We start from the raw sequence: 25,898 nt of genomic DNA, 5'->3' as shown, positions 1-25,898 counted from the left end.
AGCTTTCTGTAAATCAAACAAGCTCCTATTTGGCTTCTCCCAGATTTTATAACAATCAAATGTATATCATGAAGGGTATTCTGTTCTGTCAATAAACTAGATTTTATAACACTTATCAAAAGAATTTCTCGGCATGGATTTAAAAAAAAAGATTATAATAGTAAGTTAGGATAATTGTTTTGTGTTTTTTTTTTACAGAGCACAAGTAGTTATGCAGGTGCTTACAATGCCTTCACTCTTTTATTCAGGTTTTAGAAGTTGATGGGACAAACAAGTCGTCTCCAGAGACATGTCTTCACAGTCCACTGCCTCCGAACACTGGACGGGATGGTGGGACAGGGGGAGAAAGGAGAGATAGAAGGGGGAGGAGGGAGGGAGGGACAAAGTGAGGCACACAGATGGCAACACCTTGAATACGGCACTCTAACCCCAAAGTTTACAAGGGTCAGGGGTCGTTGGGTCAATTGGGTCCTTGGTCTGAGTTGAATGACATCACAATTCAAATGACATAGTAGTGGCTTCCAAAGCTTGGAGGGCTAGTTTTGGTAATCCTCCTCTGGCCAAAACTAGGGGGCAAACACAAATTCAAGGATGAAAATATTGTTACCATACATAGGCTTGTCAGCTAATGAGCACACTGGGGTAGAAGGATCTTAGATCCAAAATCCCTCGTCAGCCAATTCAAGTAATGGAGGTACCACTTTAAAATCTGTTACCAATCAAACACAATGGAGGCCACATCATAAAAACAATGAAAATACAATAAAAATGTGTGTTTTGAAAACAGACTGGAATACAGAGTTGCTGAATGACAGTAAAAGCTGCTTTCAAACTGATGACACAGGAACACGTACTGGTGGCCTACTATGAATATCACAACAAATAAATATTACACAATTCAGTGATCTTTGGCTTGTCATTGATTACTATACATAGCAATACAATCCATTCAGTAAAAAACATGTAATTAGCAGTTACACTGTTACTATGTTGATGTAGACATTGCCATGGCATTGCAATTATTAAACCCTGATTGTTAAGAACTCACAGACCATTAGTCTGTATACATAAACACAAGCTGCACACCACCACTATAATTGGCTGATGTCCAGAGAGCAGGTCAAGTGGCGAGATTAGGATTTCTCTTTTACACACACACACACACACACACACACACACACACACACACACACACACACACACACACACACACACACACACACACACACACACACTTTATCTCTCTCACCCCCCCTCTTACTCACTCATACACACAAATCCCCCCTCTCTGTTTTTCCTTACTCTCCTGGAGTGTAATAGAGTTCTCGTCACTACCTATTCACCCATCAATATCCATCACTGACACTCTCTAGAATGCAGAGGAATCAGAGGGCAGATTTACAGCAGCAGGGTGTTGGCCGTGTCCTGTGAGGGTGGATAAAAGGCTGTCTTTAACCTCCCAGCCAGATTCCAGCGCTCTGCTCCACTCCAGTTAGCCCTGGACACCATACTTCACACCAGCCCTCGTCGGCTGGGCAGGGGGACCAGGCTTGAAGATCTGGGCTGTGGGGGTTGGGAGGGAATTATCTAGGGGAGACACACAATGTCCAGACAACACAATGCACCGGGAGGTTTCCCACAGAGTTTTCAACAGCGAGGGAGAAGAGAGAGTTTGTGAGGGCATAGTGAGGTCTAGGGGGACAAAGGGCAAGGGTCATTAGAGATCCACAGGCTGAGGGAGCAAGGCTCCCACTGGTCATTTGAGACTGAAACAACCGAACCAGTTTTAACCTACCCGAGACTGACTCCTCCTTTTGCAGTGTCTGCTGTCATAAACATAAACTCGTCATTGATTAAAATGGAATCCAAACAAAATGATATATCGGACAGCTATAGTGTGCCCATTTTGGAGGCCCGTGTCAATGTTATGAATATTGTTCATAACATATTATTCATAACATTCAATGAATTTAAGAAATTCACATAGTCATTTCTAAAGGAATGAGCTATACGTTCAGCCGAAGGCTACCACAGCTAGCTATTAGGTCTCTTTCTCAAATGACAAGAAGGAGGAGAAGAGAACACACACAGTGACACTGTGACCCACATCCCTTAAGCACAAATGGGCCATTTGGCACTCTGTCCTGGAAAACGAGGGTCAGTGTTTATTCCTCCATGTGCCCAGACCCCCTAGAGAGGGCTAAATGAGTGTCTCTGACCAAATTAGTACAGCTGACCTGGTGCAGATGTTAAGTGGTCGAGAAGACATCACCCAAACTGGTAATCTCCTACCTTATTGGTGCACTGCGCCTTGTATAGTCATCTGTATTGGGGATAACAAGGGGCTATAAGCTCCTTATCATCAAATTACAATTATTGGGGAAGAATCAACAGAGCTGCGCTGGAGGGACCTTGCTTTTAAAACTGTGATCCTGGTTTTGTTTGCAACACTCCAGATGGAGAGCTTTTAATATTCACATTACCACTGCTTCATTGTGTATCCTTGATTCTAATGAGGAGGTGCTGAAATACATTTAGGACTTCATTCTTCCTAACGAGACAACTAATCTCCCCTCTCCAACAACTCAATTCCTCTAATTACAATAAGATTAATGGTGACAAAACCCCAGTAGAAGGAGTCCAGGCCTCTTTAAGAAATCTAGAGCAATCCAACATGTGTGAGAACAAAGTGAGATTCAGGAACTCAATCCCACAGGACGTGCTTCAGTGGCTCATGTCTCATATCTTGTCAGGCGTTAGACTTCACAAACCAGCTTCCACCAGCTCCATCCAACCCCTGACAAACCAACCATTTTCTCCAAGACGTATCACGCATGAGAACTCTCTGTAATCTCTATCAGCTGAGGCTCAACTCCTTCCCCAGATGCTACCCGCATGGCCTTTCTACCCTGTCTGTCTGGGCAGACCAAAAGGCAGAGGCCGTAACTGAACCACCAGAAGTTATGGGGACGTCTTACTTTGAAGGGACACCTGCAGTGAAAGTGTATCTTTATGGTCCTGTTCATAAGTCCTTATGGGCAAAAAGCCAAGCATGGCAAGGAGCAGACTGAATAAAACCTAGAGACACCTAACCCAACAACATCTTTGATGTCCCGATAGCGAGGGATGAATTACGGTGAGGTTTTTGGATACAACCATTATTCTACATGGCTTGGCAACAATAAATCAGACCGCTTCAATGTAATATTGTCACATTGACTTTCGGTTCACCCCGAAGACTGAAGTATGTTGTGTTTTACGAACAACATAGCAACAACCTTAACAGTCAAATGAATCAAATTGAAAGAGATTTGGAATGAACTGAGCCTCTTGTTTTGAGACAAGAATGTTGACTCACAACAGGGTTCAAGTGTATCTGTGCCTATCACCAGCCTGGTATTTAAGGAGGAACTGCTGAACCCCCTGAAATCATTGTTCCATCTCCAAGAACAATACGAGGCCGGTTTACCACAAAGGCAGTCCCGGCAGAGATTTCCGGTACACGTCAGTAAGATAGGGACTCCCATAGCGGGGTTCCTGTCAGTGTGTCACCGACTTTGTGAAGAATGACTCATCAATCATGGATCACACTAAGGGGCCTGGCCTGAACTAACTCGGCCTAGCCTTTACAAAATATGGGGGGAAAAAATACATCAAACTGGGGGGATGGGAGAAGAAGGCGGGAATGGAGGAAACAGGCAGGAAGGACGAGCAGAACAACAAGGGCTACAGAGGGTGACTGACACTGGTGAACACTGGGGGTATTTATCAGTGAATGAACTTTCTCTATCCAAACCCATTCAACGTTCCCCACTTTATACCTCAAGTATCAGACCCATAGCCATGGAAGACCCCGAGAGGAGCTGAGGAAAGCACCAACCTGTTTTGGAGCTTTCAAACGGTCCTCTATGTTTTTTGAGGGACGTTGCCTGATGCCTGAGTTTTCTTAAAGCCTTTTAAAGCCTCCAGGAGCACACAACAATGATCCTTTAGCATGGTGAAAGTGACAGCATGCCCCCCACCCTACTTCTCCCTTCGCACCATTAAACCTCTTCCTGGATAAACAAGAGGAAGGTCTTTTATGAAGACTGAGAAGGCCACAAAGAGAGGAGCCATTGAGTTGCTGAGGGGACAGCCTTTGTTTTTGTATTTCAGTGGCTCCTCTAAAAGCCCTGTCCTGATAGGGGAGGCACTATTTGGCTTTTAGTGCTCCCACACCAGGCTGCTGAAATTTGGTCAAAACAGAGAAATACTTAATTGACTGTCATATTTAGTTTTGCATACGCAATAATTTTAAATTTTTGTAGACAAAATCTATTTTCAGATGTGTGAAGTGGTAAAATCTACCAATGCAAACAATTATTGACATTATTTTAGTTACAACTTGTAACTCCTCGAAAATATATCATGTCATGAATGCAAACATCCTGGAGTGGGTGTGGTGCTGGTGCTGGGACACTGTTTGGGGCAGCAAGCTGTTTGAGCTGACCTGTCTTATTGAATCGACTGACAGGCACCTGTGACCTCTAGTCAAGCCCCCCCTCACGTCCCACTGTGAGCACCTCACACTGGACACACACTGGGGCTGTCAGTCCTCTGACTCACTGCTAAGTGGACAGCGCTGGCTCCTGCCTACTAAGCTAAGCCACTCAGATCCCATGTGCAAACATAGTCTACACTTCCTGTGTGAAAATAGGATCACTGGAATTGAATTACGAGACTTAAGGAATATTTCCCCTTAACAACTCCTTAACAAAGTTGATTTGAGAAAGAAATACACGATTTACCATGTTTTCAGACCACACAGTTTGAGTTCCAGTCTGGTTTGTTCACAGTTGCAACAGGTGCTACATATCTGGTAAACTGTGCTTTTTTTTTTTTTTTTTTTCTTCTTCTCAACCTAGGTGGGAACTGGGAACTCAATCTGGCAACCCAAATAAACTTTGAAATTGGAGTGGACAATCCCCGTATGCTCTCTGTATAACCTTCCTCTCAGACCAGCATAAACAGACACAGCTCTGTCCTCCAGTATGTTTGTTTCCCTGTCAGGCAGACAAGCTTGCACGTGTCGGGCTGACTGCCTACCTCCCTCCCGGAGCTGGAAGTGCATCTGAAGGGCAGAGTCATTCTCACGGCCCCCTCTCAGGTTACCCACCTCATCTGGGAGCTATTTATTCCCAGACGGAGGTTTCCCTGTTACTGACTGATGTATTCAAGGTGGATTAAGAGGGAGATACCTCTTCATGGAGCGAGGGCATGGGTGGGTGGGTGTAATGTCCATGCCTAAATCTCATGATGTCTCATCAATAAATCAATATGAACTCAGAAGTGGGAATACCTCCACATGAGGAAACATCATATCAGATTGCTTTACATGGGGTCACACACCTTTAGATCAATGACTTGAAACCTTGATTCCATGACCAACATATTTATATTCATACAGTATATTTAATATTTTCTGAATTCACATTTTGAAGGTGAGAAAAAGTATTCCATACACACAGCTGGTCTCCAAACAGGTGTTATTTAGTGCACATTAAGGTACAGGCCTGTGTGAAATACACATGATAACTTCTAACTTCCTTGACTGCTACGGGTTTCAATGGGAACCCTTTTACACCTTCTGCTGAGGTCTATAACACATCTTTCAGTCAAGAATATGGTGTAACAATTTTGAAAGTAGGTTAGCTGAAGTTTTGAAAGTTTCAATAACAATTTATTGATCCAAAAGGATAGCATTAATGATTGAACAATGCAATCGATCTCATAGTACAACGATATCAAATGAAAATCACCAATGAAAAACATATACATCTCAGTCACAACATGTTTTATCAATTACTTGAACTTTATGTAAACATTACTCTTGATTTCTTAATGGAAAACGCATAAACTGTACAAAATATATACAATAGCCTAGAGGCCTCAAAAAACGTAAAATGTTCTTCTAAAACAAGTGTAATGTCTTTCACGTCTAATGGCGCGTCGGGACGCTACCATGGTCTCCACACCGAGTCTAGAGTGACCGAGGGAGCTCCAGGTGACATCGCCACGGCAAGTGCTGGATGGCCGCTTTGCGCATTTAAGGACGCCAGAGCTGCGCCGGGAATAAGGAAAGCAAAATGTCCATCGGTTGTCGCCGGTACAATTTGGAGGCCACTGTATAACTTAAACGCCTCCGGGTGGATGCTGACAGGTGAGACACTTTTGCAGGGCAATCCATTCAACTGTGGTGTCGCACTCGGAATATGTGCAATGGCTTGGGAAAGCGCCGGTTGCGGAGGATATGTGGGAATCAGGCGCTGAGTTGCGTAATTCACCGGGTTGATCTGCGACACGCAGCCGGCCAAGTGACTGAGAAGTCTTGTCCTGACCTCGGTGTTTACGCCTTCACACGTCGACAGAAAATGAGTGACTTCACCAATGCACTCGCTAAAACCCGCTCTGTACTTGCCCATTAAGGATGGATCTATGTTAACAGCAGCTGTGAAGGAAAGCAATTAGCGTTAGATTACAGCAGTCATCATCATGCTCATTATATTATTAGATTAGGCTATATCAGATATTATGAAATTATAAATCAATGGTCCGTAAGAAACTCATACCAGTCATTTGCAGACGCTGTATGTTCCTTAGGTGTTTCACTGTCATCTCAAGAATGTCCGCCTTCTCAAGCTTCGAATTTCTGGAGCTCTAAAATTGATAAAACACATTCCCCCTTTAAATCAACCAGGTTGGCCGTGACTTCATGCTTAGGCTACCTTTAAAATTCCACCCCAGTATAGGCAGTGGCCTTGCTGGGTATGGATGTGTCGTTAGGCGTTCAAAGTCAAGGATATTATAGATTTGGTCATTTTTGCACTTACGTCCTTCTTTAATGCCTCTAGAATAAGAGTTTTTAGCTGACCCAGGCTGTCGTTTATTCGTGCTCGTCGTCTCTTCTCCATTATAGGCTTTGAGGACTTAAAGAGGAAAACAAACATGAATTAAACACCATTTATATGGAACTTGTGGTCATTACAAAAAAACGTTTGAAACTAAGTTTGTTACAATAATCCGTTGATATACCCTACCTTTCGGTGCTCAGAGGCAGTTCTGGGTTTATCCGGAGTACCATTAACGCTCGCCGGGGTGGCAGCAACAGATGATGGGGATGCTTTTCCAAATGTATCGGCAGGCATCTTGGATTTCGAGGTAAAATATCCCAAAACAAGCCAAATATACAAAAACGTAAAAATGTAATGAAGTTGGCTATCCAGTTTATCTTCCCTATTTACTTAGCATCACAACAAGACATCACAATGTGGGCCACAGAAACTTTGCAGAGTTGGCAAAACACCTTGCTGGTTTGTAACGCAACGTCAAAATTGTCCCGGTCTTATTTATATAGCGGAGCTCCACGCGAATGGCTCGTGTGAAACTTCACCAAAATTTATTCTCACTGCAACTTTCTACCAATGACCGCGCGCTTGCTGCTGACGGGAGACGGTTGGCTCGTGCAAGAAAGACGTCTATTGGCTGCTAGGTTGAATGTATGGAACCTTAATATGGATCCACGGCGCTCTTTCTATAAAATATATAAATTGAAAAACAAAATTATACTACTTTATTTAATGAATGTAACATAATTTAATGTTATTTTAAAATTCTAATTATGTTATTGGCATTTCACCTTTTTGTAATATTTTTTTTTCTTACAGAATAACTGCAGTCAATGTGACAGTGATTATTTCGTGTCAGATTATGCCGATAGACACAATACATAAATTCTGTGGTCGTTTCTCGATTTTCTCTTCATTTATGCTATTTGCCTTTCAGAGATCACCTTTCAACAGTACTATTTCAATTTTCTCCGTCTTTAGAACAAAGAGAAGACGTCAATACGTCTAATGGGACCTGCTGTGAGCTTTTTTGACAACTCTGTTCCATCAGAACTATCTCCATCTGGTGCAGATCAAGGTTATCACTCAGACTTTTCCCCTTCTCTTGATAGACTTCAGATGCCTTCATGTCTCCATTCTAAAGCTCCTTAAACCTCAGAGGTGAAATGACCCCAAAAGCCAGGTCAGGGTCTGCTCCATATACTTCCTATGGTCTGCAAAGTAGCGCTAACAGTAAGGGGTTTGTGGAATAAAACCCAGTGTATAAAAACAATTCAGTTTTAATTGTAGGTGAAACAGGCATTAAACTGTCTGTAAGTATGGTTGAAAACTGCAATGCCCTTCTTCTGATCCCAGTTTATCTACTTGCCTCATTACCTCCTAAACACGCTCCCCTTTTCACACAACCCCCTCTCTTCTGAACCTCCCTTGGGGGACTACATAAACCATTAGGGAGGGGAGCGCGAGCACATTTATGTGTTACACTTTGATTTACTTTCCGACTTATAATCGGAAACATCTTCAGTTGGCTCTGGCCGTCCAAGGGACGAGGGAAAGGTGCAGGATTGGAGGAGAGGCCTCATCCTGACCCTTTATCAGTCCTGTTCTCAATGAGCCTGCTGGCGGAGCAGAGACAGCGCTTTATTGTGGCAGTGATCTATAACTATGCTTTATGGCACACTCCAGATCTGTATCAGTGTGGGAACCCCAGCGTATGGAAGAGAACAGAGGTGCAGGGTCGGCCAAGCGGGCTTAGAAAGCTATCGAAGACCAGCAGTGTCTGATAACCACCATCCACAGAAGGATGCTGAGGGCGGGAGGAGTTCCAGACTGTCAAAGATTAGACTGACTTGTGACCTAGGGCAAATATTTCACCAGGATGTATAGCTTATTTTGAAACACATGCAACCTCAAACAACATTCTCCTCAGTGGGTACACATCAACCTGATTGTTGTACATTATTGTTCATCTTAAAATAACAGCATAACTACCCCACACCTAATATTCTTCCTTAGGAATGTCCACTTGCCAGGGATAGCAGCCATGCCATCTCTAAGTCCTTACCTGGTTTGGAATATGTGTCCCCTCCCTTCCCCCCATCCACCCCTTAGCCTACTAGCCCCCAACCCAGTTGCACTGCTGTCACGTCAAAGCAAAAGGGCTGTGGAATGACCAAATCTGGGAATGCTACCTTTTAGCTGGCAGAGTGTGAGCGTTCAGGCCCAGATGGGGAGAGACAGAGGGGGGGATCACTTAAACATCTCACCCAGGGCTCCGAGTCTTCTCCCCACCTCCTTCCTTTGAGCCCCTCCTGAGGAGGGGGGCCTCCCATAGCAACTCCCTGCCATGGGCCCGCCCGCCCGCCCGCCTTTTGTCCCCCACCCCAGCAGCAGTTTCTGCTCCAGAAGCCTTAGACAAGGCTTCCATTAATTGCAGGCCTGTGTGGAATACACGTGGGACAATGGCACCAACAGAGTGTCCAGCCCCCAGACAAGGCTGGAAACAAGTGGTACAGGAATCCGGACAGAATAGAATCGTCCTGGCTGATGTCACTGAATACATTTACCTACCTCAGAGCCCATTCAGGCTCTGCTTTGTTTTATCCAGACAAAAAAAAGAGGAGGGGATGGAGGGGGGAGGAGGGAGGACTCGTGGATGGGAAATAACTGGTTGTCCTGACGACCACCCAAGCCAAAAATATGGTCGAATTTACTGAAGGTAGGGATGCAAAGGATTGAGGGCATAAGATTAAACCCTGGAGGAGATAAGAGGAGGCTGAAAAAAACGAGGTTTGTGTTCTCTAGTTTATTCAATGGGTGTGGTGTTTTCTTTGCTGCCCCCCCTGCCCCCCTCCCTCCATCCTATGGTAATCAGATACTGAGAGAGCAATGCGAACTGGGGGATAAAGGGGATCGGAGATTAAGGCAGTACATCAAAATCCCATGTTTGTCAACAACAACCTGAGCATTTTCAAGTCCCATTCTTCCAAGTCACTGAACAGGAGGGATGCTGTTTAGGGCTCTGGAAGGGGAAGTTGGACGGGGGAAAGGGACCATAGCAACTGGTATTCCACAATTCCCGGGACTATAACAACCTGCCATCTGTCACCGTACTGGGGCTCTGTCTTAAAAAGCCAGCGTTTAGACCTTCAACTTGGAGCAAAGGCAATGAGACTGAAGTCTTATTGAACTCAGGGTCTCTCTTTACAAAGGGTATGTGGGTCTCCCTTCTCCCTCGTCAAATTGAAAAACTCTTTTAGGGATTCAGAGAGAGGCCTCACATTTAATTTTTAAAACCCAGACATGAAAGTGTTTCTAAACCACATTCAATCGGTGGAATCTCCTTAAAGTACTAGTTAACATGTAGATTATATGCATTTGAGCGCATTGTCAAAGTATCTAAGTGTATTTACATGTTAATATGTTGAGGAATACCATGGTCCTGAAAAGGTGTTGGGGGAGGTTGGTTAACTGTGATGTCTTTCTTTCTATGGAACATGGGTATTTGATTTCTTTGTGCAGTCAGCGTTCAAACACATTCCTGTTAGGACACGGCTATCAAGGGAACAGTACCACACCACATAAATAACCCCTAATACTTGTTTGTTTAAAACTGCTAATTTCGAGGCTGTTGATAATATGCCACAAGCTACATGATTTTACACAGGACATTTGAACTACTGTGGCATATGTTGTTGACCCTCAAAAGTCGGGACCCAGCCAAAGTCAGTCCAAAGACTCTACTGAATTGCTTTCTTGCCCTTACCCAAGTCCATATCCATGAGTGTGTTTGCACTGGGATTTATGATTGTGAAGATGGCCATTCTTGCCAGTCAAGATGACTCACAAGACCCCTATTTTGGCCACTTACCCAGTGAAAGCATCCTCGGGGGCTGCCCTTTCAGCACTGGAGGACCTCTGACTGAGCCCCCTTCACACGGTAGCTCAGCCTCACAGCACTCTCTTGGGGGAAGCTGTCCTGAGGGATGCCGTGGTCCTTGTCCCAGGGCCTCCCTCCTTCACCTGCCGGCTTAGTGCTCATCACTTATGCACATAATCCCTGGTTAGTGCATGTGATCCCCCAGCCTTGGCTCCGGCCCCGGCCCCCAAGGCCTCCCCTGCTCACATGCTTGCTGTGTGGCTCCTGGGTGGTCATGGAAACCCTCATCTTCTCATGACAGTTAGGCCTCAGTCATGCCTTTAAGTCCAACAGTCCCTGAGTCCCCCGACAGGCTTTTGCTGTCAGCGCTCTGTCTCCTAAAACCCTGGTCTGTTTGTCAGTTTCTATATGTATGCCTCTTTCTCCTCTCGTTCTTCGCCAGTGCTTCAGCTCGGCTGTTTGTTCCCATGTGCAGCATCAAGCCAAGGGAAAGACAACTTCTGCGTAAGTTGTTCTCACGGCCTTCTGGGCCGCTTCCATTCTAGAGACTTATACCTGTCCATCAACGCAAGAAGAAAGAACGTAATGTCTTTGAATAGAATTTTGGGGAAATGTAAAAAAATTCGAATTTAAAGTTCAGTGGAAAAAGTTTCAGTACTGGATCCGAGTTTGTTACAAGCATTGGCTTAGTTTAGTGCAATTGGTTGTCAAATCAAGATCTGACCTCATTTTATTGTGACCCTGATGGCTACACATTGAGTGTAAGATACACTGCGGAACTATTATGTACCAAGGTCTTTCCTGGCCCCTAAGTGCAGATCACCTTACCTCAGTACAGCTCGGGCCTTAACCACTGGTAGAGTAAAAGCTGAATCTTACATGAGCCCCTTGGGGAGAGGGTGGGGGGGTCAGGTCTACATGGCTGTGTGGCCCCACACTAACAAGTGTCCCCTGCGATCTGAGCCTGTCCTCCCCCTTATGTGAACGCCGTGTGAGAGGCGGCCCCGTCCCTGCCCCGGCCGCCTCCACACAAGGCTCTCCATTGACTTCTAACCTGTCGAGGGACCGGCGGACACAATAAGGCCTGGGGCGGGGCCCATCCCTCCAACAAGCCTGCGAACAAACGCTAACACGGCTGCAACTGTCCACCCCCTGAATCACTGAATTTATTGACCAACCACAGAGCCCATTCAACCGTATCCCCCTGATAACGGAGGAAGACAGGGGAGGCCATAAAGGATGAGGGAAGAAGCCATGCTAAGGGGACAGGAGGGAGGAGGCAGGCTTTGTCTCCTTCTGCCTGGGTACAGACCGTCGCAGGCCTTTTACCAGACATGGGCGTCTTTGTGTCATCGGTACAATGGGTCGAACCGTAAGTGAGCATCGGGTTGGCCTTGTGGCCAGACTATTAATCAAGGAGATGGTCTTATGAGTGTCTCACAGATCCTGTGGAAGAGCTGCGGATGACTCACTAACGCTGGGGATAGGCCCTTGCGCTAAGGTACTACTGCCCAGTTACAAGAAGGCAGTGTATTTCCTAAATGTGTTTACATAAAACAGTCCCCCCAATCTTTTTTCCAAATCCTACAAGCTATTCAACAAGCAGGCCCAAAGGTCAGAGTCTGTGATAACAGAGAGACTGAGAGAGGGAAGTATTCACATGACAAAAAAGCTCAGGTCCTGGACAACTTTTTTTTAAAGAAACCCGATGGAGACCAGATCGGTCAGAATAGCCCGAATAACCAGCACAAGCTTGAAAAGAGCTTTTCTTGATGATCAACTAACTGTGAGAAATAAAGCCTGTTTGTTTGGGCCTTTACGTTCATTCCCTCCATCTGTTACTTTACGGATACAAAAGGAATCCAGGAAAAGACAACAACCAACCCATATTGCCGCGAGGAGAGGCAACACTATCTGGTAAGGACACTGCAAACATGGATCCAAAGCAAGAGGTCCCCCCATTCCAATATATCACTGTTTACGAAAAAGATCATCCAACACAAGTAGGATCCACACATCAATTCATGACGCCTCCTCATCCTGATCATGAATATTCTCAAACAGGCTCCTCTTCCCTGATCTCAGGGAAATTCCATTCACTGGCATAGCCTGGAACCCCCTCTCTTATTCAGGGTCCCCCTAAATCCACCCATTCACAGCCATGGGCCCTGATCTCCACATGAAATGATACCCCTCATTCTCCTCCACTCTCGCGCTTTAAAGCGCCCATATGCCAGGCAGTGAGGAGGCTGGGGGAGCTCATAATTGATCAGTGAGACTGAGGCTGAAAAAGTGTGACCGAGGTCAGCCCCCCATGAAGCAGGCAGGACTGCCTTAATATCCAGATTATATCTGGAAATGTAATGACTGTCTTGGGAATCTGAGAATGCTCTTTTCTCCAAAGACCAAATACGAAGGATGTTTTCCCGAAATCCCTGTTCAGTGAGTTTACCTCAGAGTAGAAAGGGAAAGCTAATAATGTTAAAAATGTAAGGTTTAATTTAGTTGGTGGTTCAGGGGGTATTACACTTTGTTAAAATAACATGTTATCAAATAAGTTCATATAATTTGACCAAAACTCCTGCCAGACAAAGCAATTGATAAATACATTTTAAACAAAGTAACATGTACAAATGTTATATAAAGTTTGGGTGTTAATGGTCAGTTACTTTAAAAGAATACAAAACACAATCATACATTTTCTACATTTACAAACGATTCCCTTTGATAAAAGCAGCAGTTCTATCACATGCAATGCATTAGAATGTTGAATGATATGATTAACATTTTGGAATCAGTAATAATTATGTGAAAATGTGTTGGTCAATTTGTTGGATACTCAGCATTTAAACAGAAGATAATGCATTCAAAGGAAGGACATGGAAAAATACTGGATTCTTTCTTTCTTTCTCCCTCTCTCACACACACACACTCACACACAGAAACATATGTGCGCACACACAAGCACAAGGCACCAGTGTTCACGTTTTTCATGGGTTTCTCTCGTACCTCTATCTTCCACAGGAAGAATGACAATAATCAGAAAATGTTAACAATTCTGACTGAGAGATACAGCAACATATTATTAATGCATTGGAAGGCCATATCAAATGCAGTAGTACCGCTGACAATTAAAAACAAAAGTCTTACAAAAGGCATCATTCTGGTGTGTGTCGACAGATATCCATCCCACTGCTTCCCCGGTCATTATCGTCACAATAAACCTTCCCTTTCTTTATTGATATTTCATTAGCAGCAATCAAAACAAGTCAGGAAGAGTTAGTAGAATACCCCAGGGTCCTTAAGACGTAAATAACATTGACGGGATCCAGCAGGAACGACAGCCAGCTTCCTCTGGTGCTCGTGTGCCTCTCTTGGTCCCGGTTGGCTCAGAAGGCAGTAGGCGAGCAGCGGGCTGAACTGCTCCACTCTAGGAATGCTTCAGTAGTCACAGTTGTGGTGGGGTGAGGCACGGTGATGGTTCAGTGAGGGGTGAGATGTCAGAGTGGTGGAGGACGCTGGCCTTGCGAGGCTCGCTGGACAGTCACTCTGTGGTAGGGTGTTACTGGCGGAAAGGACTCTTATGGAATAAGTCACTTGCTTGTGGTTGTGGATCAGGTGCTGGTTTGAGACGATGCATTAGTTCACGGTGTGGAAGATTCTAGTTAGGTTATTGGATGTTCAGCTCACACTGTACAACCCTGGATCAGAGTGGGGGGAAACTAGATGGATGCAGAAACCAATTCTATATGATGACCTTTGAGTTCTGTATTGTACAAAGAAATGTCAGATCCCTGTCTCGGTATGTTGATGTAGGAGGAGCAATACCATTTTACGGCACGAGGACTGGCTGTGCCTCACAGGCTGACGGCGATGTGGGGGGCGCTGGGGGCATAGGTGAGTGTGGAGGGCTTGGGGGGCCAGTCAGGATGGTCCTGCAGTTCTTGGGCCAGGTGCATGTAGCGAGCTCTCGGGGTCTTCTTCCGACAAAACAGCCAGGAGAGGATCGCCGAGCCCCACCGGTCGTTGACCGACTGGGTTCAAATAACACACACACACACACACGACAGTAATTCAGAAATCCTACACAGCAATGTGGTTCATTTAGTTTGCTGTGTGCTTGGTTCTTTTTGCTCCATTCATACAGACTGTGCAATGAATGAATGTAAGTAACGTTCACCGCATTGATGATGAACTAACCAGGAAGTAAACAAAGCAAAGCTCATTTGTTAACGCGTCATACCTCGCAGGGCAACGCAGAGGACGGTTGAGCGCAACAAGGCAGAAGGAAAAGATCTTAGTTTATGGCAAGGCTTAAATAGCAACACTCGCTCAGAAGAGAGGCAGCCGACAGTGAAGAGAAAGTAAACAAATAAATGCTGAAAGAAAGGAAGAGGGAGAAAGAGGGTGAAGCTTTCCAACCTGAGGTGAGTGAGTGGCAGAGGCCATGTCATGGCTGCCCCCCAGCTTGTCACGGCTGAACACCAGCCTCCATAAGATGATGTCAAGGACCAAGGTCTACAGGAGATTTCAGCAGGGGCGGAGTGAAACAAGATTGCTGCTAATCATACATCGTGGCGTGGGTGATCAGGTGACCCGCAAAAACAATGAATATCACTCACAGCAAAAAGTAGCCGTCAACACACATGTGAATCAAATGGATTCAATGCTGATTCAGAATTGATTCTTTGTCATTGGCTGTTTTAAATTGATCTGAGCGGTTTGATCTCAAATTTCTTCATGCATGATCACTCAAAGCAAGGGAGAATTTGTGGTACAGTGGATAAAATAAAAAAAGAAGCTCACACAGAAAAGTCTAAATGCACTGGTACATATTGCACATTTCAGAGAGATCTCCCTGTGACATACCTCCAACAGGAAAGACACAGCTGTATTCAAAATGACAATGACCACCACTGTCATGCGCCACGCATGAGGAACACACACAATCTAAGGGGAGAGACAGCAATGGGATGAGGACTCGTTACGTAACTGCGTCTGAGACATGACATTGGTCACACATCACCCCCCCCCCCCCCCCCATGACATCATCAGCTTTATCCATTTCGGATCACCACGTACCTCCAGGAAGTTGTCGATGGCCGCAACAGGATACAGCATGATGAGGCAGAGAAAGATGTACAGCCCAAGACAGGACAGCATGAACGGCCCTGAGGGGGTCAAGGGTCAATGGGCGGTCACATGACGGTATGCGGAAAAGTACCGGGCTGAGGAGCCTGACGGAACGTTTCGAGGAGCTTACAGTTTTTGTAGCTGGGCTGTCTGAAAGGCTTGCCCTTGGAGAAGATGATGGCCACAGTCAAGTACTGGAAGGAGGACACGTAGAAGAGTGTGGTGTTCTCGTAGTTCCTGATGTTCTTGTGGTCGTGGGGCAACGTGATGTTGGGGCCATGGGAGACATTATTACTGGACACATTGCAAGCACTGTTGAGGAGACAATCGAGAGAGGGATCAACCATCAAGTTTATCCTTAATACACACCCGGACATGGGTCTCTCCCTCTGATGTTGATCCACCTCCCTTCAGAATCCCTCCCCGAGGTCTCTCCTCGCCCCCTTCGTCTACTCTCTCCGACTTCCACAAACGAGGGCGGAGGAGACTCACTCTGAGAGGGGGGTCCACACCTCGTACCAGCTCTGGCCCCGGACCCAGAGGAAGGCCAGCACCTGGAAGGCCAGGCAGGTGAGGATCTGGGTCAGCACGGAGAACAGCAGCGGCCCAGAGATCAGGCTGGACGGAGGGCGACGAGACACCAGCTCCTTCCACGCCGGGTTCAGACTCACTGGACACACACACACAGATCGGTATTCATGTCTGTGACCATGGCTGTGTAGCAGTAATCACTCATGACACCGCATTGGAAGACCAGATTTACTTGTAAAGGCAATGATCAGAATGATGGCGACATCGATGAAGAGGAACTGGAAGTCTCCCAAGTTGCTGAGGACCTAAGAGGAGGAAAAGGGAGACGTTTTTACCCAGACCCAGCCGGTCGACTCGAGACCGACACACCTGGCAGGGCCGGGGACGGAACTCACCGAGTAGAGGAGGGTGACGCTAATGTACTGGATCATACTGTACAGGGCCATGAACTTAAACACACAGAAGGAGGTGATGAGAGCTGCTCGGCCCTCCCTGCGGAGGAACAAACGAGCATCACGATTTATCTCCCACAATCAGTCGTACATAACAATCTGGAATGAGGATTTCATTTGCGTGACACGTTTCAAATGGATGTTCCGTTTTCCGTGCGTGGAAATCTCCTCCATGTTGGAGGTGATGGGGGCGGGGGGGTCTACCTGATGAGGTTGGGCACGCAGGAGATGTTGGAGGTGGAGGAGGTGAAGGGGGAGGCCACCGACGCCTCCAGCTCTGACAGGGAGATTCCACTGTGAGCTCTCTTCAGGGCCTGAGGGGGGGGGGGGGGGGTTATTTAAAGGGTCGGTCAAGACAGGAGGTTTACAATGGACGATGCGATGGACAAGGATGACACAGACTGATAGACATATACTCACACCACAGTCATTGGCACCATCACCACACATCCCCACGGTATAGCTATGGACAGAACAGAGCGCTGACTTACTTATAGACCTGCCGATAACCACTAACCGTGTCCTCTTTAAAGAATGGCAAATGTACCAGTGTCCATCGAGAGTCCATATATGTGGTGCGTGAGTTTATCGGTATGGGGAGACTTACTCCAGACTTTGTAGAACTTCCACTAGTTGGGTCTTCTGGTCGGGGGCCATGCGGGCAAACACGGCGGTGTGCAGGAGCAGCTACAGCACAGCCCCCAAGTGGATACACAGGGAATTACAGCACAAGCTTTTTTCTCTCTCCACACATTCACCCAGCATCAAGCTTTTTTCATGCTCATAGACACAAACCATGTTTATGGAATGGTGTCCCAGAGCACGATTGTCCAGTGTTTTTTGTTGTTAAAAAATGAACTGTGGTACATTTACTGTGGAACATTTACTGTGGTAAATGGTTTGGTTTGCTAAAAAGCCAAAGGAGACAGAGAAATGTTCCCTTTTAAAATGCATGGGTTCAAATATTTCCTGTGTAGGATGGAAAGGGTCGTGCAATCGTGCTCTTGTCTCGAAGAGCACACGGAGGCATGATACTGGGTTGCCACAGCCAGAGTTGTGTAAGTAAGAGCAAATCTCGAGGGCGTTGGGCAGTGGCTGTACCTTCTGGAGCAGGTCGGGGAAGTACTCGGTGATGACAGCGAAGGACCGTCCGCTCATGGCAAAGTGGAAGCCCTGCCTGGGCTGCTCACTGCAAGCATGCTCCTCCAGACTCACGTCCACCGGCTGGGAGGCAGAGGGGACCCATGACCACTCGTGGGGGATGGGAGGAGACTGACAGACGGCACGCTGGCGCTCATCACCTACCTGGCTGTCTTTGTGAGTGAGCTGCTCAGCGCAGTCGTCGGTGTACTGCCAGCTGATCCTGGCAGGCTGGGCGTCTCTGGGGGGCGCTGCAGCCGCTATGATCACCCTCTCGTGAGGGGCTATCATCCCACAGTCTCTAGCCACCGACACGGCTGTCAGCATATTATCACCTACAGACAGAGAGAGACAGAGAGAGAGACAGAGAGAGACAGAGAGAAAGGGTGAAAGAAAGAGAGAACGGGGGGGGGGGGGACGACACAGTTCGATCTATTGTTCTCCTTCCAAAATATATATATATATCAAACAAACCTGTGAACTGCACACCTGAAGGTGTGAAAGTGAACACAAGACAGTGTGAGGTGGACAGCGTGTGTGCACAGCACCTGTGACCATCACCATGCGGATGTCAGCTCGCCGCAGCTCCTCCAGAACCCCGGCCGTTGCCTCCTTCAGCTTGTTCTGCATGATGATGAGGCCCAGGAACTCCATGTTGTTCTCGATCAGGTCCCTGGCAGGAACGACAACAAAAACAAACAAAAAGTGTTACTTCCGCCTCCGCTGGGGGTACAGTATATGCTTGTATATGGTAACTCCGGTCCCTCCGCAGAGGGTTAGACTCCCCACACCTGTTCAGGCTCTGGACTTTGTGCCAGGATAACTTGGCCTCCAGCTGACGATGTGCCAAGGCAATGACCCTAAACCCCTGTCTGGTGTAGGACTCCAGAGTCTCTGTGAAGCTTTCCGGCACTGGGGAGAGAAATAGCATGATTCTTTTAAATTTCATGAAGAAATCCATTCCTCAAGATAATATGCCATTAAATATGCTGCAGAGACGGGAAGCAATTGAAGGCTGCTGTTATGCAGCTGGCATCTATGTAGGGTGTATCCATGCTGACCTGTGTCCTGTTTGCAGAGGCTGGCTACAACCTCTGGCGCCCCCTTGAGGTAGGCGTCCATGCGCTTCTCCCCCAGCCTGCGCACCACCACGCTCATCCTCTGCAGGGCCGAGGAGAACGGGAACTGGCGCACGATGCCGATCTCGTACGCCTGCAAGAGGAGAGAGATTCTACAGGGTCAACCACCATGTCCATCTGTCACGGGAGGCACTGTCTGGGGGTTCGATTTCCGGCCGTGCAAATGACGTTGTGTCCTTGGGTAAGGCACTTCACCCTACTTGCCTCGGGGGAATGTCCCTGTACTTACTGTAAGTCACCCTGGATAAGAACGTCTGCTGAATGCAAATGTCTCCTTTAAAACACCTCCATTCTCCCCTCCCCCCCCCCATCTCTCCTTCTTTGGAACTCATCAATGATCTACTCAAGCCACATGCTTGATCAGTGATAGGGCTGTATTGCCCTCACTGCCCCAATCACATTCCAACAGTGAGGTCCAACAAGGAACTGAAATGTAGATGTGACAACAGTTCACTTACCGTCAGCTCAGAGAGCTCCTGAAAAGCAACAAAGACAAAGAGGATTGGATTTCATCCTTCACCACAACAGTTACACGCATGCTCTATATTCAGACGGTTGACGGTACGAGCAACAGACGGCTTGGCTGGGCAGCGGCGTGAGCGGCGTGTGAAAGCCGTACCATGTTCTGGGACGGGCTGGCACTCTGGCCGGCCCCGGGGGCGCCCTGCCTGGGCGGCCGAACCACAGTGGGCATTATGGGATTGTGGAGGGCAGTCTCCTCCTCGGTAGGCTCCTCCAGGATCTAAATGTTCCAAACACACTGACGTTAAAACATGGCTCCTTCCATTAACACGGTCCCTTGGCAGGCTTTCCAGACATGCTACAACGTCCAAAAGAAGGGGTTTCCTAGGCGACAGTCTGCGCATGTGGCAGGGCAACGGGCTGACTGGTGTCCAGAGGGACGCTATGAGTGCTCGACTGAATGCGAGTCAGCCTGTCGTGCCCAGTAGGAGAAGGTCCCCACGTCTTGCCGTGACAGGACTGAGACAGGCGGACTGAGACTGACCCAGCCGGTGGCGTTGAACATCTTGAGGTCCAGCGGATCTCCGGAGAGCTCTCCTTCGATCTTGGTCAGAGAGTGGCAGCAGGCCATGCCGGCCACGAACGCAGTCTTGACCAGGCCTTCGTTGGCAGGGTCGTCTTCTGGAGGTGAGAAGCTGGAGGCGGGAGAGAAAAATCAACAAACATAACCTGTCAACCTATGAGAGGAGGGAGAAGAGAGAGTACCATATGAGAGAGAGAATGAGAAAGAAATAATGAGAGACAGAAATAATGAGAGAGAGAGAGAGAGAGAGAGAGAGAGAGAGAGAGAGAGAGAGAGTTAGAAAGAAAGAGGCATGATGAGGGCCTCTCACCTGCCCTCTTCAACAGTCTGAATCCCCCAGAGGTCCAGGCCGTCCTCAGTGAGCGTGCCCGTCTGCAACGTTGCAAAGACATGCATGTTTAGCTTAGGTGAGAAAGCAGTGCGGTGGAGACAATCACACACACACACACACTCATGCTGATACCTTGTCGAAGCAGACCAGGTTAAGCTGCCCGCACATGTTGATCCTCTGGGGACTGATGCAGAAGATGCCGGCGTTCTTCAGGCGACGCTGGGCGTACACTATACCAGCTGTCATGGCTGCTGGCAGAGCAGGGGGCACGGTGATGGTGATGATATCCAGAGACTCCACCACAATGGTTTTGGCGGGAACCTGAGAAGCGAAGAAGACGAGTACATCCACACTTCTGACTGACAACTAAATACACACAAAATGGCCGCCTCCGTCATCCAGCCGAATACCTCCCACAGGCAAAGGAGATGGCGGACAACTGAAATAAACAAGACCTCATGGACCCGTTGGAGAAGACTCACCTTATTTATGATGCTCAGGACGACAGTGTAGACAAAGCCGATACAAGCCACGCCCACCAGACACAGCAGGAATAGGTAGGCGTCTCTGTACAGCTTGAAGTCTGTAGGTTTGGGGTACAAGATGGAGCGTACCAGCATTCCCTTCTCTGTACTGAAGCCTAACATAGAGCACATGGGAGAAAAAAACACAAGGTTGGACCTGTTGTGGTTTCTGAAAGACCCAGATACCTGATTTATGCAAACACACACACACACACGTGTCTCTTACCTGTCCTGACCACCACTGCTTTGACCAGTTCTCCGGTGTAGAAGCGTGTCTGGATGATGTGTGTGCCACAGAAGAGTGTGTGTCTCTTATGCTCCTCTGTGTTGTAGATGCCAGCTCCCTCGTCCCCTGAGCTAGGCAGGCTGGTCTTGGTGACAGGAACACTCTCTCCTGGAGATGGATGACACACACGCACATACAATATGAAAATACAAGACCTCACTATGATAATATCACGAGGATGTTTACACAGCGTTTGGGACGGGAGGCCATCTGGAGTGTCCCACCTGTGAGCATGCTCTCATTGACGATGCAGGTGCCTTGGACCAGGACAGCGTCACACGGCATGATCATCCCATTGGTTGGGATGGCGATGACATCACCGGGGACCAGGTCTGTGGACATGGCCTCCTCGATCTCTGTTCAACACAACACCGGCACAGCTCTTATTTTGAATCTCCGTCCGCTGAAACGGCGATGTATTCGCTAACCGACCGTGACAGTATGCGTGCGGAGCGATGACCTCATGCGGACACATTACATGAGCAGAAATGGAATGGACGGTATCGCGGGCCAGCAGAACGCGACGACTTAGAGTAAAGGAGGAAGAAGGAAATGTATTTTACCGGTGATGCAGTAGGTAATAATTACCATGACCGCTCTTATCAGATCTGTGATGTACCTTTGCTTCCTCTGCACACAGAGACGCGTACGATGCTGTGGGACGCCACCATGTCGTGAAGCATCACGTATTGCTGGTATTCGGACAAATACGCAACAGAATCACACATAAATCGTCTGGAACAGCTAAGAAGGTCAACCGTGGTCCTGTGAACATGTTTGGATGCCTGCCTACCCACCTTTTTGACGGTATACAGTGAGGTGGCTATTGAGATGACAGACATGAAGACAATGGCCGCTGCATAGTAGTAGTACTCCTCTGAGCTCCACAGAATCACACTGAAGAGCTGGAAGATGTAGAACGGATTCAGCACCTGGGGAGAGGATAAGAAAACCGTTTCAAAAAGGACATTATTCATCTTTCACAAATCAGACTATCCACTCTTAAAGGATGGTTTTTATAAAACATATTTAATAAGGATGTAAGATATTGCAAATACGACCTACCTCTTTTATTAAGAGCTTGAACACTGAGGGCACCCTCACTGCAATTTCATTGACCTCAAAAAACAATCTCCTGTAGAAAGTAGAAGGAAGCAATTAGCATATCACCACTTGTAACCTGGAGTATGTGCCTATGTGTGCGTGTGTGTGTGTGTGTACCTGTAGTTCTGCAGCAGTTTGTCGATACCTGAGCTGTGGTCAGAGTGGATACTGGAGCAGCTCACCCCAATATCCTCCAAGCCTCTAGACGAGCAATGCACACACAAACTACTTTTCACATCCACTTGATGAAGAGCAATTTGATTTGGAATGTGGTCAGAGGAATTCAAAGCACACTTCATAAATATAACTCTGATTTGGATGATTTATAATGGCACTCTTACTTATACACTTCAAAATTCTGTGTCAGATCATTCCAATAGTATTTTGTGCTGTGGAGGGTGAAGTAGCGAATCTGAGAGAAAGAAAAAAAGAGAGAAACAATGTAGTGAGGACATTCAGAGCTCAATAAAGAACACTGACAGCATATTGTTTCAGTCCCCTTGATACACACGTTGCTGAATGGCTTCTTCTGTTGAGGAGGGTCAGCATGCCATCCTGTTACCTGAAAATGCTGCCGATGGACGTCTTTCTGGTGACTCTCTTCCTGAGAGGCGCTGTAGGCTTGGTCACCGTTGGGGATGTGGGCAGCGTTTGGGGGTTCCAGGTTATCAAAAGGCCTCCTTCCTGGAGACAGCATCTCACGCACCGTGCTCCGAAACCAGCGCCTGAACTCGTCCTTTAACAGAACAATTACATCATCAACGGGCTGATAACCAATGCAAGCGTTCTAGACCTACAACCTGGGACTCAATCTCTCGTGTGTAGGTGTGTATGTGTGTAGGTGTGAGTACTGTATCCTACCGTGGACCGGAGTAGGAGTGTGTGTGCCTCTCGGATGGAGGTGTGTGTGCAGGTCCCTTTGACTCCCCACTCAGGGAGCCAGTAGAGCAGCAGTAACAGCAGCCCCCCAGAGCACAGCGCCCCCACCCCCATCAAGACCATCTTCCAGGGGCACGGCCGGTACCCCCACACCTCCTACAGGATAATGATGGACACAGGTTAGTCAGTAATGGGAAATGTGCTGTGCTGTGACTGAGTGTGGACACCTCCAAGATGCTGCGCTGTTAAGGGCTTAGGTTTATAGATAAGGTACTCTTGTTGCAAGTTTACAATTGAATCGCAAGATGACCAGGCAAATCTCTTAGAACTGAAAGTTCTGTACTTCACTCGAGGGGAATACTCCGTCGCCTCAGTGATTCCAGACTCAAAGCCATGTGGAAGTTTTTTGTTGTTGTTGCAAAACATGAAGAATTCAGATTGTTGTTGGTTTGTTGGCTCACCATTTCATCTTCCGTGCCCTGATTGATGATCTTCAACTCTTTGTTATCCATCCTGTTAGACGTCTTGAAAAGGCCAAACTGAAAACAATCAGTCTTTTAAAAATGTACAGATGTTGACAGACTTTTGGGATAATATTGGCATTTTTGCTTGTTAACATCATCAAATCATGATGTTAGGCTATCACGGAACACATTAACCCTGTCGGGCCAATAAAGATGTTGCAACAAGAACAACACTAGCTTAATGCATAACCAAAAAAGCTCACATGTCAAGCAGGGAGGTCAGGAGTTTACCCTGGGGATACAACTGGAAAGACCTAAACTGTCAGTGGCTAACAGCAATAAAATTAAGATAAGCTAAAGATAAGCATTCAAGACTAATTGAAGCAAATAGTGGTGTTTGAGCAGATCCTTATTTTCATCCCTGGGTGTGCGTCAACCTGTCTAGACTAAAGATGTTCTTACCATATAGGAGAGGGCATACAACTGTGTTTTGACCACAACTTCCCTGGTGCTAAACAGGACCCTTGTACCCCCCCCCCCCCCCTTCCCTGACCTATGGTAAATGACCCATCATTCCTCTTGCTGACCGAGATCTTCTCCACATTCTTTCCCTTTCAGAGATAGTTTCGGTCATTTAATTAGTCATGCATTTCTTACAGTCTGTATTTAGAGGGTCTTACAGCATGTAAAGCATAAGACATTCTGGTCTTTTTAGGTTTAGTTAAAATATTATAATTATTGACGATCTTGGTACCTATGCTGAATTCTACCAACTTTAGCATTAGCTGTCAACATTGTTCCCTATGCCATTTTACTGTAACATCCCATTCAACTACAAGCAATCTTTCCAAGACCATAATAAACTAAATAAAACATGATCCACCAGATTGGTTTACAACTGGTGTGAATGTTTCTGAACCACTGCAGTTTAGAGTCTTATTTGTAGTAAATAATACTCAGTGCCACCTTTGTCCTTTCATATGGAATCCTTTGGAAAGTTATGGATTCTTACTGTACTCGTCAACAGGCAACCTTGGCTTGACTGGGTGTAGTCAGATAACTGGTCACAAACACCTTGTCTACTACCCTGCTTTGATAAGCAATGGACTTCCAACATTACATCATAAAAAATATCACATTTACTTCATAATGTACTGTTCATGTGAACATGAATGTATTTCTCTTCCACTGCTTGAAGCTAATGTCGACAAACTGGTGCTGATCCAGCTGTTTTCATAAACCAAATGCCTCAGTAGGCTTGGGTTACATGGAGACACACTGTAGCAAATTGGAGACACAAAATTTCTTCAACTCTGTATAACCACAATTCAACCACCTGCAAATACAATTCTTTGAAACTGAATTCAAAATGACCGTATAAAATCAAAAAAGTTATAATAGGAAATCCATAAAAATGTCTTGACAGTAGGCTATCGCGCAAACATCCCCACGTCTGCAGTTTTTTTTACTATTATAAAACTATGTGCAATTCATTTATTTGCGCAATTGTAAAGAAATCGGTACTTACCAGAATACAACGGCCTTTTAGTCTTACAAATGATACATATTGTTGGTTATAATTTGGTAAAACAGTAGAAAAAATCAATTTCACAAGTCTTCCGCACCTTTACATGAGCGATCTGGAATGTGCCCAATGGAACACGCGCGTGTGCAATATTGACAATGTGCTGGAGTCTATTCCGCGCGGGGTTCCGATCGACCGAAATTGGTCCACCACCATTGAAAAGGAAGTGAAAAACAGGATGTGAGGTCATTAGAGGACACATTTTCCTTTATTTCATCCCAATTTCTTTTTACCAATGAGATGCGAGATGCTGTGACCCATTAAGGAAGCGCAATTCAATAGATCTGGAGGCAGCAAATAAATAGCCCAATCTTACCTCCGCGAAGCGTAGGCTATATTACCGAATCTGATTGTTGGTTCAAGTTAACTTCTGTCAGTAGTCCTCTCATCTCTGCCCGTTTGCTTATCAAACTTGTGTCAACCTTTTATCGCGAAAATCTAAGATCTACATTGGTCACAAAGGTTCTAAAAAAATGCATGCTTTTACGTTATTCTTTGATGAATACGAGTTTTACAAACCT

General features: G+C 46.5%; 2 protein-coding genes across 2 annotated transcripts; both read right to left on the bottom strand.

Moving 5' to 3' along the window:
- Positions 1-5,771: 5,771 nt before the first annotated feature.
- LOC146270982 (transcription factor HES-1-B-like) lies at positions 5,772-7,334 on the bottom strand. The gene is made up of 4 exons (XM_084707543.1): positions 7,077-7,334; positions 6,870-6,965; positions 6,609-6,696; positions 5,772-6,487 (listed from the first exon to the last, which is right to left on the bottom strand). The coding sequence occupies exons 1-4, from the start codon at positions 7,182-7,184 to the stop codon at positions 5,997-5,999; spliced, it is 783 nt and encodes a 260-aa protein (XP_084563669.1). The 5' UTR covers positions 7,185-7,334; the 3' UTR covers positions 5,772-5,996.
- A 5,906-nt stretch (positions 7,335-13,240) lies between these two features.
- Positions 13,241-25,746, bottom strand: LOC146270981 (polyamine-transporting ATPase 13A3-like). The gene is made up of 33 exons (XM_084707368.1): positions 25,321-25,746; positions 23,790-23,867; positions 23,311-23,484; positions 23,012-23,185; positions 22,791-22,861; positions 22,567-22,650; positions 22,411-22,480; positions 22,143-22,277; positions 21,965-22,037; positions 21,570-21,701; positions 21,286-21,453; positions 21,018-21,175; positions 20,668-20,856; positions 20,515-20,576; positions 20,166-20,316; positions 19,779-19,901; positions 19,618-19,635; positions 19,082-19,232; positions 18,812-18,932; positions 18,569-18,693; positions 18,186-18,355; positions 17,982-18,104; positions 17,488-17,567; positions 17,301-17,343; positions 17,085-17,194; positions 16,824-16,920; positions 16,661-16,733; positions 16,390-16,567; positions 16,028-16,209; positions 15,847-15,935; positions 15,634-15,714; positions 15,187-15,282; positions 13,241-14,798 (listed from the first exon to the last, which is right to left on the bottom strand). Exons 2-33 carry the CDS (start codon positions 23,838-23,840, stop codon positions 14,622-14,624), a joined length of 3,729 nt encoding a protein of 1,242 aa, XP_084563494.1. The 5' UTR covers positions 23,841-23,867; positions 25,321-25,746; the 3' UTR covers positions 13,241-14,621.
- Between the last annotated feature and the right edge of the window lie 152 nt (positions 25,747-25,898).

The sequence above is a fragment of the Hypomesus nipponensis genome, chromosome 10 (genome assembly GCF_054491055.1).
Source record: "Hypomesus nipponensis isolate SF chromosome 10, ASM5449105v1, whole genome shotgun sequence".
Taxonomy (NCBI): domain Eukaryota; kingdom Metazoa; phylum Chordata; class Actinopteri; order Osmeriformes; family Osmeridae; genus Hypomesus; species Hypomesus nipponensis.
The sequence above is the reverse complement of the archived record's forward strand: the minus strand, read 5'-3'. Positions and strand labels throughout refer to the sequence as shown.